The following is a 12,348-nucleotide window of genomic DNA, read 5'->3' as shown; positions in this document are numbered from 1 at the left end:
GAGCAGGACATGTATGAAAAATGCCAGCTTGTCAGTCCTGAAAACTGACATCCTCTGTTCATAAAAATCCCCACAGATAAGTTGGCTCCAACTTCATTTTTATCATTCCCACTAACCTGCCTAAAGCCTGAACAGAATTGCTTTCCTTTGGGATAGGTAAACCTTGTTCACTTCCTTGTTGAGAAAGTTAATGTGGAGGCCAATTAATTCCATTCATTTTACAATCCAGCTATTTTCCTCTGAGGAGTAAGTGTAGGAAACTATAACAGGAAGTAGCTGTGTCATTGTCATTCTCGTAAGTAATTCTGAATGAGCAAACCATTTCAAAGAAGCAAAGAACTGAATGTATCCAGCTGACCACAGATGAAAGGTTTCATGGACATTTATTAATCTCAGAAGCAGCATCCTGGATTTCTGAAATACAAGAAAAAGCAAGCCATATGGGTTTCTCAGTGTTAAAGTCTGGCTTGGTCATTCATTCTCTGTGTAGTTTGATAATTACCTATTTCCTAGCTAAATTGCTTTGGACATTTACTTTGAGGTAGCAGATTAATGAAGTTCTTTGAAAACTTCAGGAACTCGAAAATCTACAAAGCTTCCGGAACAAGATTTTCCAGGTCAGTGGATATTGTACTTTTAGATATCCAGAAGACAGCACACATTTGTTGCTCAAAACCTTAGAGCAACACTTGTGTAGATCTTTGAGTCCACTAAATTTAAATAGTGAAAATAATCAGTATTCCAGTAAGCATGAACCTGTGATTTACTATACAGAAGCAATAAAGGATTTCAAAATAGCTGATAACTAGCCTGTCAAGGTCAGTGCAACTAGGTAACAGCTCTTCTCTTTGGCTGTCTTTAAAAGTTAAACTGTTGGAACATTTGTGTGCAGTGTGATGTGCCTGGAATTGAACAATAGACCTTGCTTTCTGCTAATGCTTGTTTCACATCATTGGCTCAAATCCATTGGCTCTAAGGAGTAATATTCATTTATAATACTATATACTATAAACAATATAACAAGAGACTTAGCGTATATTATTGTTGTAGCACCTGTGTAGATCGTCTTGCACCTTAAGGGAGCTGCCAAAGCTTCCCATTGATCGTGTGAGACCTATGGTCTCCCAGCCCACCCAGTGCTCCCAGCTCTCAGATTAGTTTCAGCAACACAACCCACAGTCACTCCAAAGGACACATTGCAATATGATCTTCAGAGAAGTGACATGCTCACAGAGTGCTGTATGGTTTCTCTTACACCACCACTCACTCAGCCAGAGGCAGCCTTCACTTGGCACAGACAGCACGGTTTTGATAACTGTCAGATTTGCTCTTTGCGTAGCCACCCAGCTGTCAGTCACGGTGCTGGGTCAGTGGCACTTTTTCATATCCATCATTTCTTTTGATCCTGCAAAGCTTCAAACTATTTTCAGCCTTCCTCAAAACTTTATATTGATTTTATCTTGTCATAATGGCAGAGAAATGTAACAGTCTCATCCCTGGAGACCTCAGTACTGTGCCTGCTGGGGAGAAACATGTTCAGACTGTCCTGTGCATGCAGGAAGCCTCCTAACATTATTGTTCATTGAGGTTTCATAGGATTAGGGGTAAACAGGCTGTCAGCATGGATTTAACACTTTCCCAAGTAGTGGGGCTAGCCTAGACTGAAGGAATAGCAAGACTAATGGCACAAAAGGAGTCTGGCATCAAAGCTCCATGCTGCAGGGCATTACATCCCTGCAATTGCTACGCTGGGATCCACCACACCAGAGCTGGCCAGGTGCCTGGCAGTGCACACTGCAGCCTCCTACCAGAACTGGGCTTTGCAAACGGTTTCCCAGCTAGGGTGTCATTACAGGCACAGTGAAGCAGCTTGGGGGTACCATAAAGAGGAATTTTTTCACTGTTGCATTAAAGTAACTGCATTTTGTATAATTTCAAGTCCAAGCCTATGCAGGAGATTAAGCAGAGGAATGAAAGCACCACGGCAACTTGATGCAAGAAGTTACCACAAATGACAAGGTTTTTGTAATGCTACGAAGACTTTATAATAAACTATGGAAAATTATTTATAGACAAAAAAATAGAAATCTTTATTTTATTATAAAATTTACTATTACCAAATTGACTAGAAAGGTTCAGATAATGCACAAATCGCCTTACACATTGTAATACGGCAGCAGCTTACAAACAGCAGAGGAAAACTAAAAAATGCAGGAGACAGACCAACAAATGCCATGAAGTTGTAACATTTCAGAGTGTAAAAAAAATAAAAATAACCATTCATGTCATACATATAAACTGCATCATGGGAAAATACACTAATGGCTGTAACAGCTAACATACAGTATGACATGCAGGGCAGCGACAACTTTAACCTTCAGATACAGATATTGAAATCACCACAAGAAATAGACCTCTTAAAAATATTTAGGATCCTTATTTCCTGTGGTTCTTTGAAACACATATTTTATATTACTCATTGATAAAGTAACTATCCTGTTAGGATAATCATAATTTTAATAGTAGCAGAACCCATAGGATTCTAGTGATTCTATTTATGGATAAGGCCTTTCATGCAATAAAAGACCACTAAGGTTTTGCAATAAAGTAATGATAAAATGGCTTGTGTGGGAGTTGGAGGCATGAAACTCTAAGGGTAAGAGCAGAGTATGCAGCAGTATACTCTGTACTCTATAGTACTGCAACTGTTGGAATCAAAATACTGCACAGGAATGAGGAATAAATCCTGTTATATCCTTTTGTCTTTCTTTCCCTGTTATTAAGGAAGTAAATAATGTTAGGGAAAGTATATTTCTTTGACTATCCTAATTTTTAAGCCCTGTTGTTACCTTTGCTACAGACTGCCATCTTACTTCTCAGTTTAATTTGTGACATTGGCAATTTGATAAAGACTAAGCAAGTTTCTTTCCCCTTAGGCTGACTTCTCAAAGCTCCTCAAATCTGAGCTAACAGGGCCGTTCAGTCGGGGCTGTTCCCCAGGTGTCCTGTATGATACCCACAGACTGGAAGCCAGCTCTTTCCAAGCCCGCCTGTAGAACAGCTTGAGGCTATAATAATTTCACTGGTCACTAATAAGAACTGTACATAACACTGCACATCTCACTGTCAAGCTCTACCCTGTACAGTCCCTCTCAGCTGCACTAAATTTGCATAGGTATATGAACGTGCATGGTATTTTTCTTTCCTTTTAACACTGCTAAACACAGCTGAACTAACTAACCACATTCTCCCAATAAAACAGTATGGGAGATTTTCCTGGTGCTGTTCCTGGCTCAGCAGTTGTTCAAGGGATGTGTGTAGCAGTTTCTCCACTGGTTACCATAGGCTTTGACTTTCCCAGTTGATATGAGTTTTTTCAGAGAAGGCAGCAGCACAGGTGTCATTTATTTTCTGCAAGCTGTATTCAACAGAAAAAGAATCTACAGAGTCATCTATTATTTAAAAGCAAATAGCTCTGAACAAACTTCAGTTAAAGGAATTAATACCCTTATTCAGATTCTGCTGGGGGATTTTTTCTCCTGTGGTGTTGGCCAGCAAAAAAAAAAAAAATCTCTCTCACAGTATTTAAATGTCACTTGCTTTCTAATTTGAGAACTTCATTCTAGACCAAAGACCCACTTTTCCCATTTAGATTTTTACATAAATAAGCTTTTTTATTTGTTTTTTCTTATTTGTATAAGCTTGTGAGCAGAGAAAATCTTGCATTCAAGTTTTTGGAAGCAAAACCTGTATAATAAGTTACACCATTGCACTGCTGTTTACAAATGGGTATTCCTTTTCTCTGCCCTTCTGCCTAAAATATTTTTTTCTTCTCAAAACTCTGTTGGTCACTGATGCATTCTTCCTTCACTAGGGAATTTTATTTTTAATCTGTGCACTGATGCTCAAAATCAAATGCCATTTTCCGGGAAAAATCTTCAAGAAATGCAGTGGAGAAGGTATAATAATAGCCATTATTTTGTTTTCTCCAATGGTATGTACATTTTGATTTCTCTGTTTCTGATCTGCACCATGCACAGAAGACATGCTCTCATGAAGTTTAAAACTTGACAGCAAACTTCAGAGCTGTAAGTACAAAACCTGTGTTCTTAGTGCATGGAATATTTTCTGTTAAAAATAACAGAACGTGATGGTGTTTAATAAATCTCACATTGTGAGAGTAAAGTTTAGACAGACATTTGCTCTGTGATCCTATGAAAATTCTAAATGAGGTTCAAAGAAAAGCCTCCTGCACTCAAGAGACCCTTAGACACATACCTTATCGTCTGTGAAACGCAATGGGAAGCTCCCGGCTGGGAATCAGTATTCCTGAATGGAGTGTTTCTACTGGTTTGTCATCAGTTGCTACAATTTGGTATTTGCGAATGAGCTGAAACACAGACGTTTTGGTCAGCGTGCTATGGCTTCTAGATCTTCTCATTAGGTTACTTGTTCAACAACCAGGCACTGTCTATGGAATGCCATTTTTAGAGTATTTACCCAACAAAGAGCCAAGTGAAGCTGTAGCTCTGCGACGCGGCGTCCGATGCACATCCTCTTCCCAATGCCAAATGGAACATGAGAAAATGGATTTATTAAGTTTTTCTGAAACCAGCGCTCTGGTTTAAACTGAGTCCAGCTATTAAAGTACTCTTCATTGCAGCCCAAGGCATGGCTATTTATCATTAGTATGGTCTATAAACAAAGCAATAGAAAGAGAGTCTCATTACAAATTGGCTTCGAGCTACCAAGGGAATCAGTTTGTTAATGGAACAAAATAATTCAACAGTAAAGGTGAGGCAGTTTTCATAGAAGATGTTGTGTAATTCTCCTAGGATTAATTCCAACACCAAAAAGGTCATAATTTTCTCAGAAAATCATGGGAAAATTTGACAAAAAATTTTAAATGGCACACAAAACTATTTTTGTCTAACTGCAAAAGCAGTGCAGGCAGGTATGCTTTTCCGTTTATGGGAATTCTTGGTGCAAATTCCAAGGGATTCGTCCTTGGGCAAAGTAATTTTGAGAATGAAATATGACCAACTTCAGTGGTTTAAGGACAGTAAAGCAATGACAACATATTCTAGTAAGGTGAATTAATTTGACTTACCCCTTTGGGCAACTGATAATCTCCCAGAACCATATCTGTGTCGATGGTGCGAGTGGTAAATGGCACCGATGGTGTTAATCTACAGTGAAAGAAACAAAATGGGTTAAATTTCCAGCATTTTTTCTTCCTGTATTTATCATAGTTTCCCTTAACCAGAAAGGTGAACAAAATTATATATACTAGAAAATTCTTTCTCCCTAGTACACACTGGCTGGTAAAAACCTTTGTGATCATTTTGATTTTTGCAAGTTATTTGAGAACTTTACCTCATGGATTCTTTCAGACATGCTTTTAGGTAAGGCATATTTTTCAGGTTCTCAGCACTTGGACCCTTATTAGCAGCCAACACACTCTGTATTTCCTGGAAAAGCTTCTGCTGAACATGTGGATTGCGTGAAATGTTATACAAAGCCCATAGTAAACTATTGGCCGTCTGAAACAAAGCAAAAAGAAATGCAAGACCTCCACTGGTGGTGACAGAAACATGAAGTTGCCAAAAGTTCAAAGCAGCCTCTATGGCTGGTCGCTGTTTTGCAGTATTTTGCAAGCCTAAGGGGTTATGAGCCATCCCAGTTGTTCTTTAGGAGTACTGAACAGAAGGAAGAATTTAGTGACTTAAGGTAAAAATTTACTTGGACGTAGGCCACCAAAGGTACTACAGGGTGAGCTCACTCTCAGATGTTGTGATGGTTACGTGATGGAAGAAAGCAGGGAGTTGGAAGGGTGCTAATTTTAGCGAGCTCTTGGAAAGGCAGGCTTACCGTTTCAACTCCAGCAATCTGGAGCTCTGCAATGGCAGCATACAGCTCCTTCTTGGAAAGTTGTCCTCCAGAATAGATGTCACACAGGAAATCCTCCTGAGGGTTTGCAGAGTGTTTTTCCAGTCGACAGTCAATGGAGTGCTTGGCTGAGGAGGGAGGAGCAGGTGGTGATTAATGGAAAAACACTATAAATACTGTAATAATAAAAGCAAAAGCATGTTTCATGCAGGATTTTGAAAGAAGATACCAAGCTGTGCTCTTTTGTCAAGCAGTGAGCATTATACTGAATAAATAATGCCATTTTCACCTTTCAGACAGAAAAAAATAAATAGATCACAAAAATCACTTGTGAACAGAAGGAGCTTCTGCCAACTATTAGGAATTCTGCTTTCTTAAATTAGCAATGGAAATCACTGATGTGTTGAGTGAAATATTTAGCAAACAGGAATACAAGCATGTAAATTTTATTAGCTTGGATTTTCAAAGGGGATCAAGGTGTTAGAAAATCAAAGAGACTTAGCACTCAGACTCCCTGAGGGGAAATTGAAGCCTTTGATTTACTAAGGGAAGGCAGAAGTAGATGTCAAATTTTTACATTTTCTTTGTTTGCTTTTAAATATAGAGGACTAGAGTTTGGCCACCCTTTCTCATGAATATCCCAATTGTTTAGAGCAGTTCCTAGTAAGGAGCTCTTTCTGTCAAGTGAAGGTGTCAAACTGTTTTTTCTGGACAAAACTGGTTTCAAGTGTCCTTCCTAAAGCCCATAAACTAAGAAGCAATAAATAAGTGCATATGTGGCTGGCATGATCAAAAGTCCTGACATACCAAGTACTCAAATACCTAAGAGAAATATATCGCTCAGCATCTCAATCATGCAAGTGCCAAACCCCCTCTCAATCTTCACCTATAACTGTCACTATCTAGAAGAATATTGAAAAAGAGAAACTGAACTTCATATCTGGAGTTAGAGTAATTTTTGTAATGTGAAGGCCAATCCATCTTAGACATTGTTGTCAAAAATGTTGTCAAAAAGCCAAACTGTACCTTAGGATTTAGATTGCTGATGCTTTTAAGAGTTTAGACTATATTCCAGGTTGTTCAGAAAACCTATAATTTCTCTCTTTTTTGTTTTACTGAAGCAAACAGGCTTTCGTTGTATGTAAAATTCTTGTTTCTCAAGAAAATAACTCCCTTTGAGGTGCCTTTGAGAGCAGTCCCTTTTCTTACCCATATACCTCACCTTTAGAGAGTTTATACACTTTCTGATTATTTCATTTTATGACAGATTAAAGTTGGCTCACAGTGTTGCTAGCTCCTAAATTTCTGGGGCTTTCCTGGGGATTGGGTATTGCCCTACAAGCAGACCTGATTGTTAGTCATAAGACAACAGTATTCTCACGCTTGGAAGACCTTTGTGGTTAGCTCCAGCAAGTGTCTCAATCTGTGCTGAAGGCAGCAATGAACAGCAGCACAGGGCAGTAGAAAGTATGAAGGAAGTTAATTCCACCAAGTAGCAAGCAGAGACAAAGGGAAAGGAGAGAAATTGTGTTTGAGACAATAACCTGTTTTAAATATATCATCCCATGCTTTTGTGTGAGCCTGCCAGACTTTTGTGTTCAAACCCTTGTGAAGTTCTACAGGGGTCACCATCATCATTCCAAAAGTAGCCATCATCTGTGGTGGAGAGAAAGTTTTTGAAATCTCTCTTTAATCTATCTACTTGCAATCTCCGAACAACATTAGACTGCAAAGTAGGAAGCAATTTTTCAGGAAGTCAAGATTCTGGCAGGTATTCCAACCTGAACCAAAAGGATGGGTCTCAATCTACTTGAATCATACCCAGCTAATAATTAGCAGCAGCCAGAGGAGGTTAGGAGACATCTCCAGCAAGTGATTCATCCTCTTTTAGGCACCTGTTTTAGAGTGGGGGAAGCCACTCTTTGGCAGTGCCTCTCTCTCCCTTGAAAACAGATGGAGCCTAATGTTAGCCATCTAAAAGATAGGTACCTGGTCTAGATTTTTAGGCTAAAATCAGGCAGATGCATATCACCCGAGTCCACATTGCAGCAAAATGCACATCAGTTGTGCTTGCAGGAGTGACTAATCTCCAAGCCCAGTGTATTTGCATAATCCCACACAACTCCAGGAGTCCCACTCAACAAACAGCAGTGTTGCACAATGGGTGTCTCACAGGGAGAGGAAAGTTAACCAACCAACCTGACAACTCTATTTCCAGGATTACCCTGATGTCCACACAATATTTTTCCCCTACAGCTTTAGGCATTTTATAAATGAGACTGTCAGATGTTCAGTGCTAGCTTTGCACATATAAGTGTCACCTTGGATGTGCAAGGCTACCAATACACTTGTAGCACAGAAGCTCGAGTTTCTTTTTTTCAGGTACCCTCTCATTACTAATAGGAGTAGAAAATCAAAACAGCCCCTGTAAAGACTCCTTCATACCGTTTTTACTGCCTTGATGAAGTTCAGACTTTCTTCTTCTACATCCTTCTGTAGGAGACCAAACCTCTTTCCGTACAGCACCAGACAGATACCTGTTGTTAAGCAATACTATAATTAAATGATACAAACAGAAGGGTGCATGGTCTCACCATTTCTCATCAAGGAATGGCTTGGATTAGCCTGAAAAATGTTCTATGATATGCACCTATGACAGCAGCACTTCAAAACACCTTCTGCACATTTTCCTCAGACCCAGGAAGCAGTATGTCTAGCTAAGGTGTCCTTACATTAGCAGTTTCTTCACAAAAAAGAATAACTACATGGATCCCCTCACAAGCAGCAGATCATTCTGCCAAGCAGGGCTGGCATATTTGGCAATGCTACTGAAAAGAACTGAGTCGCAGAAAACTGGAGCTGGAGAAGCCATCTACTCCAGCTTCTTCTAGCCCTTTCCACAGCCAGAAAGCACTTGCGAACACTGGCTGCATCCCACACTCCACCAGATTCCACCTCTTCCCACTTGCTTTTTTCTTGTTTTAAAGCTGTCACTTCCTATTTCTCCCTTTCTAAAAGCAGCCATCACCGCAGAGTGGAAAGAAAAACCACACCCAAACACTTTCTGAGCTCAGTACACAGGTTACTGAGATGAGCCAGCCAAGAGCAGATGTGTCTGGCAGAGCGTTAGCTCCACACTATAACTGACCATCCCTCCCTTTGGGAACCACTGGTGCAGTTTCTTCTGCCCTAAGTCATTCCTGGCACACAGTTCCTTAGTGTACTCTGAAAAGTTTCTAAAGGTGGAGGCTCCCGTCTTGGTAACTTATGCCAGTGCTTCTCAATCCCAATGTAAACATTTAAAAGGGGATTTTCCAACCCTTGTTTACAATGAATACACTTCACTGTTTTGAATGGATTCATTGATCATGTGCTGCTGATAATTAACAAATATCAGATGGCCAAAACCAGTTGAGTGCTCTCTGATCCCACTCGAGAAAAATGAACTGTGATTCCCCCCAATTTTGGATTTATAAACCACTTTTATGTTTGAGGTTTTTTGGAAGCCACATAGATGACCAGAAGAAGAGTCTGTACACCTGCTGCTGAATTTTGCAAGTGTACTGCTAGTCCTTGGCTTTTCTGCAACCCACTTCCCATATCGTAGGTGACATAGGAAATGATCAGCCCACACATTTCTCACTGACCATACTTTAACTGAAATGCCTTAGAAGGTACAAAATGCATACTGTTCTCAGGCAAAGCCAGCTTACTTTCAAATGACCACTTGTTGAATTCTGAATAGACATCTTCCATTTGTCCATTGTGGTTACAAACATCATCTATTCTGTGCATGAAGTCTTCCAGGACCTAAGTGGTGGAGAGAAGAGAGAGAGTAAAAGGGAATAAAATGACATCAACTAATAAATACCCCGTGTAATTTAGCATTTCATCTGTCTTTTCAATAGATAACAAACTCACATAGGAGAGGAATACTTATGTTCTTTGAACAAGATTCAGTTTCCCTCTGTCTTAATATGTCTGGATTTTACATGACTCTCATGTTATTACTGCCTGTACATTGATGAACTGAGCTTTCCTCCACAGGGTTCAAAGCTTCAGTCTGATGCTGGGACAATAGGAGTTTCACAATAAGGAGGATTAAGCTTTTTATCACAGATGCTCCTCAAATTCAGTGAGGAACACAAAGGTTAAAAAGGATGAAGGAATAAAGGCAAAAAACACAGAATACAAGAAAAACAAGAAAAAACTCTGGGTTTGCAGGTGCCTGTATCATTGTGGAATAATATTGCTATTCTTGGGGAGACAGACAATGTCAACTGTGTGGTCTCACTTATGGTCAGACCCTGATAATCTGTTTGTCTTTCCTGGCTGATTTCAGAGTATCAACTCATGGTTTTACTGCTGTAGTCAACAGCTATCCACGTAAACTGGAACATTTGATCTGCCTTTATTTCCCAGGATTCCAAGGGAGTGGGAATAAAGAAAAACTTTCTCAAAGCACAATACCTCGTTGATTGTGGTATCCAGCTTCGCAACTTCCCTGGGTTTCATCAGTTTCTTTTGAAAGGCAGTTCTTACCCTCTGCCAGTCCTTTCCTTCCCTAGATTGAATTAAAAACAGCCAGGTTGGGAAGAGAAAGGCTAAAAGAAGGAAGAAAGAAGAAAACAGCCCCAAACCGGCAGCATGTGCATCGGGACCTCCCCGACAGCGCGGGGCGCGGATGCGCCTTCACCGCCCCGACGGGAGCAAACTTGACGCCGCAGCCGCCTCACGGGGTCAAGGGATGCAGCCGGCTCCGGGAGGGAGGGGAGCCACGGGCACAGCCACACAGGGGAGGCTGGGGCCGCTTGCTCCCCCGCCCGCGGCATCCACAGGCACCTTGGAGACCGCAGGGAGCAAGCGGCCCTCTCCGCATCTCCGCAGGTGCGCTGCCGACGCCACTTACAGGATCAGCAGCCCGTAGCCCTCGTCGCGGAAGTCCCGATAGGCTTTCCAGGGCTTGATCTCCAGGCGCTGGGGGCAGGCACTCTCCCGGCGGTACAGAGCTTCCAGGAGGCAAGGGGCTGCGATGTGCACTGAGTCGAAAGCCCCCAGCTTCATGCGGAAGATCTTCCCAAACCTCCTGTGGTACTCGGCCTGGGGATGTAGAAGAGACCGAACCCCCTCCGGTGAGTGCGGGGCGCTCCCGGCTCCCCCCCACACCCCGCCGCAGCATCCCCATCCCTTCGCCCGCCTCACCAGCGTGTCGTGCTGCCTTTTCAGCCCCCCTTTCCAGAGGACGTCGGGCAGGCTGCCCATCAGCGGCCAGCGGGGCGGCCCGGGCAGTGCGGCCAGAGGGTGCCCGCGGCCCCGCGGGGCGCGCAGGGAGCAGCTCAGCGGCCGCAGCCCGGAGGTTCCGTGCGCGGCGGGGCCGCAGGTGAGGGCGGGGCGCCGGAGGAGGAGGATGCTGAAGCCGCTCATCGCCGCGGTGACAGGCGCCCATCCGTCTATAGGTACATATATAGCAGCCGGGAGGCCCGCTGGACTTTCGTCTGGGGCCAATGGGAGCCCCGGGCGCGATGAGGTGGGGCCAGCCCGGCCCGGGGAGGACGCGGGGCAGGCGGTTCGTAAAAGGGTTCAGGCGAGGCAGGAGGGCACCGCGCCAGCGCCGCCCTCCCCAGCGCCCTGCCGGAGGGCTCTCGGCGGCCCGGACCTGCCGACCTGCCCGGGTGTTGCCGCGGCCATGGGGCAGGTACCGGCACCCGCTCCCCGCCGGAGCTGAGCTGCCGGCGTTGTGCGGATGCTCCCCTTCAGCTATTCCTCTTATTTATTTATTTATAAGGGGCCCCGGTCATACCTGCATGAAGCATGGGGGGCTGCGGTAGTCATCCTGCAGTGCGCAGGTGGATGGACAGTTCAGTCTTCCTTCAGCATTTGCACTTTGAAATGATGGAATGAAAACAACACAGGGAGCTGAGCAGTAACAGCGTTTGGTGGTTGGGCTGCTCTTACCCTATCTAGCTGACTAACCACCTATTTATGAAAAGGGCATGTGAGTGCATCCTCTAAGAAGGCAGAATTCCCTTCACTCTTAGTGTTGGCAGCCATTTAATTCTGACAAAAATCAGTTATTTCCAGAAGAATTTTAATCGGAAACTGCACCGTAACCCTCAGAGAGAGGGGTAACCCTCAGATTCTAAGTGAAGACAGGAATGGTGCTAGTACAGAGAGCAGCACAGGGCGGCTGGGTCCTCAGTGCTCTGTCCTCTCCTTGCAAAAGAAGGCAGAGAGGTTGTGTGTGAATCTTGCTGCAAGACAGAAAGCTTCCCATAAACCAGAGGATTTCCAGGAAAGACAGAAACACTACAATGAGGACTTAATTTCTCCCACCCCATACTACCTTTTCTTCACCTTTCCCAAGTTGCATTTTGTGACTCAGCTCTTAATCCCCTTTATCTGTCTGATGGTAAGATGCAGAGTGTGCAGACTGATGGGTATGTTAGAAAAGGGACAAGC

General features: G+C 43.0%; 1 protein-coding gene across 1 annotated transcript; it reads right to left on the bottom strand.

Moving 5' to 3' along the window:
* Positions 1-2,301: 2,301 nt before the first annotated feature.
* On the bottom strand, positions 2,302-11,313 carry LOC130595184 (1,25-dihydroxyvitamin D(3) 24-hydroxylase, mitochondrial). Its single transcript, XM_057401685.1, has 12 exons — positions 11,092-11,313; positions 10,799-10,989; positions 10,360-10,453; positions 9,603-9,699; positions 8,335-8,426; positions 7,434-7,545; positions 5,872-6,017; positions 5,377-5,543; positions 5,111-5,189; positions 4,501-4,695; positions 4,279-4,390; positions 2,302-3,418 (listed from the first exon to the last, which is right to left on the bottom strand). Exons 1-11 carry the CDS (start codon positions 11,311-11,313, stop codon positions 4,280-4,282), a joined length of 1,506 nt encoding a protein of 501 aa, XP_057257668.1. The 3' UTR covers positions 2,302-3,418; position 4,279.
* Positions 11,314-12,348: the final 1,035 nt, after the last annotated feature.

Source organism: Pezoporus wallicus, unplaced genomic scaffold (genome assembly GCF_028554395.1).
Source record: "Pezoporus wallicus isolate ANWC-B61680 ecotype Strahan unplaced genomic scaffold, APGP_CSIRO_Pwel_v1 contig_9238, whole genome shotgun sequence".
Lineage (NCBI taxonomy): Eukaryota > Metazoa > Chordata > Aves > Psittaciformes > Psittacidae > Pezoporus > Pezoporus wallicus.
Note: the sequence above shows the minus strand (reverse complement) of the source record. Positions and strands in the feature narration are given on the sequence as shown.

Bases quoted from the DNA above. Each gene is read 5' to 3' on its own strand.
- LOC130595184 (XM_057401685.1), bottom strand. From the start codon at position 11,313: ATGAGCGGCTTCAGCATCCTCCTCCTCCGGCGCCCCGCCCTCACCTGC. The intron at 9,700-10,359 runs GTATTGTGCTTT...TCCACCACTTAG, and splicing joins TGGATACCACAATCAACGAG to GTCCTGGAAGACTTCATGCA. The intron at 8,427-9,602 runs GTAAGCTGGCTT...GCTTAACAACAG, and splicing joins CAACAAGTGGTCATTTGAAA to GTATCTGTCTGGTGCTGTAC.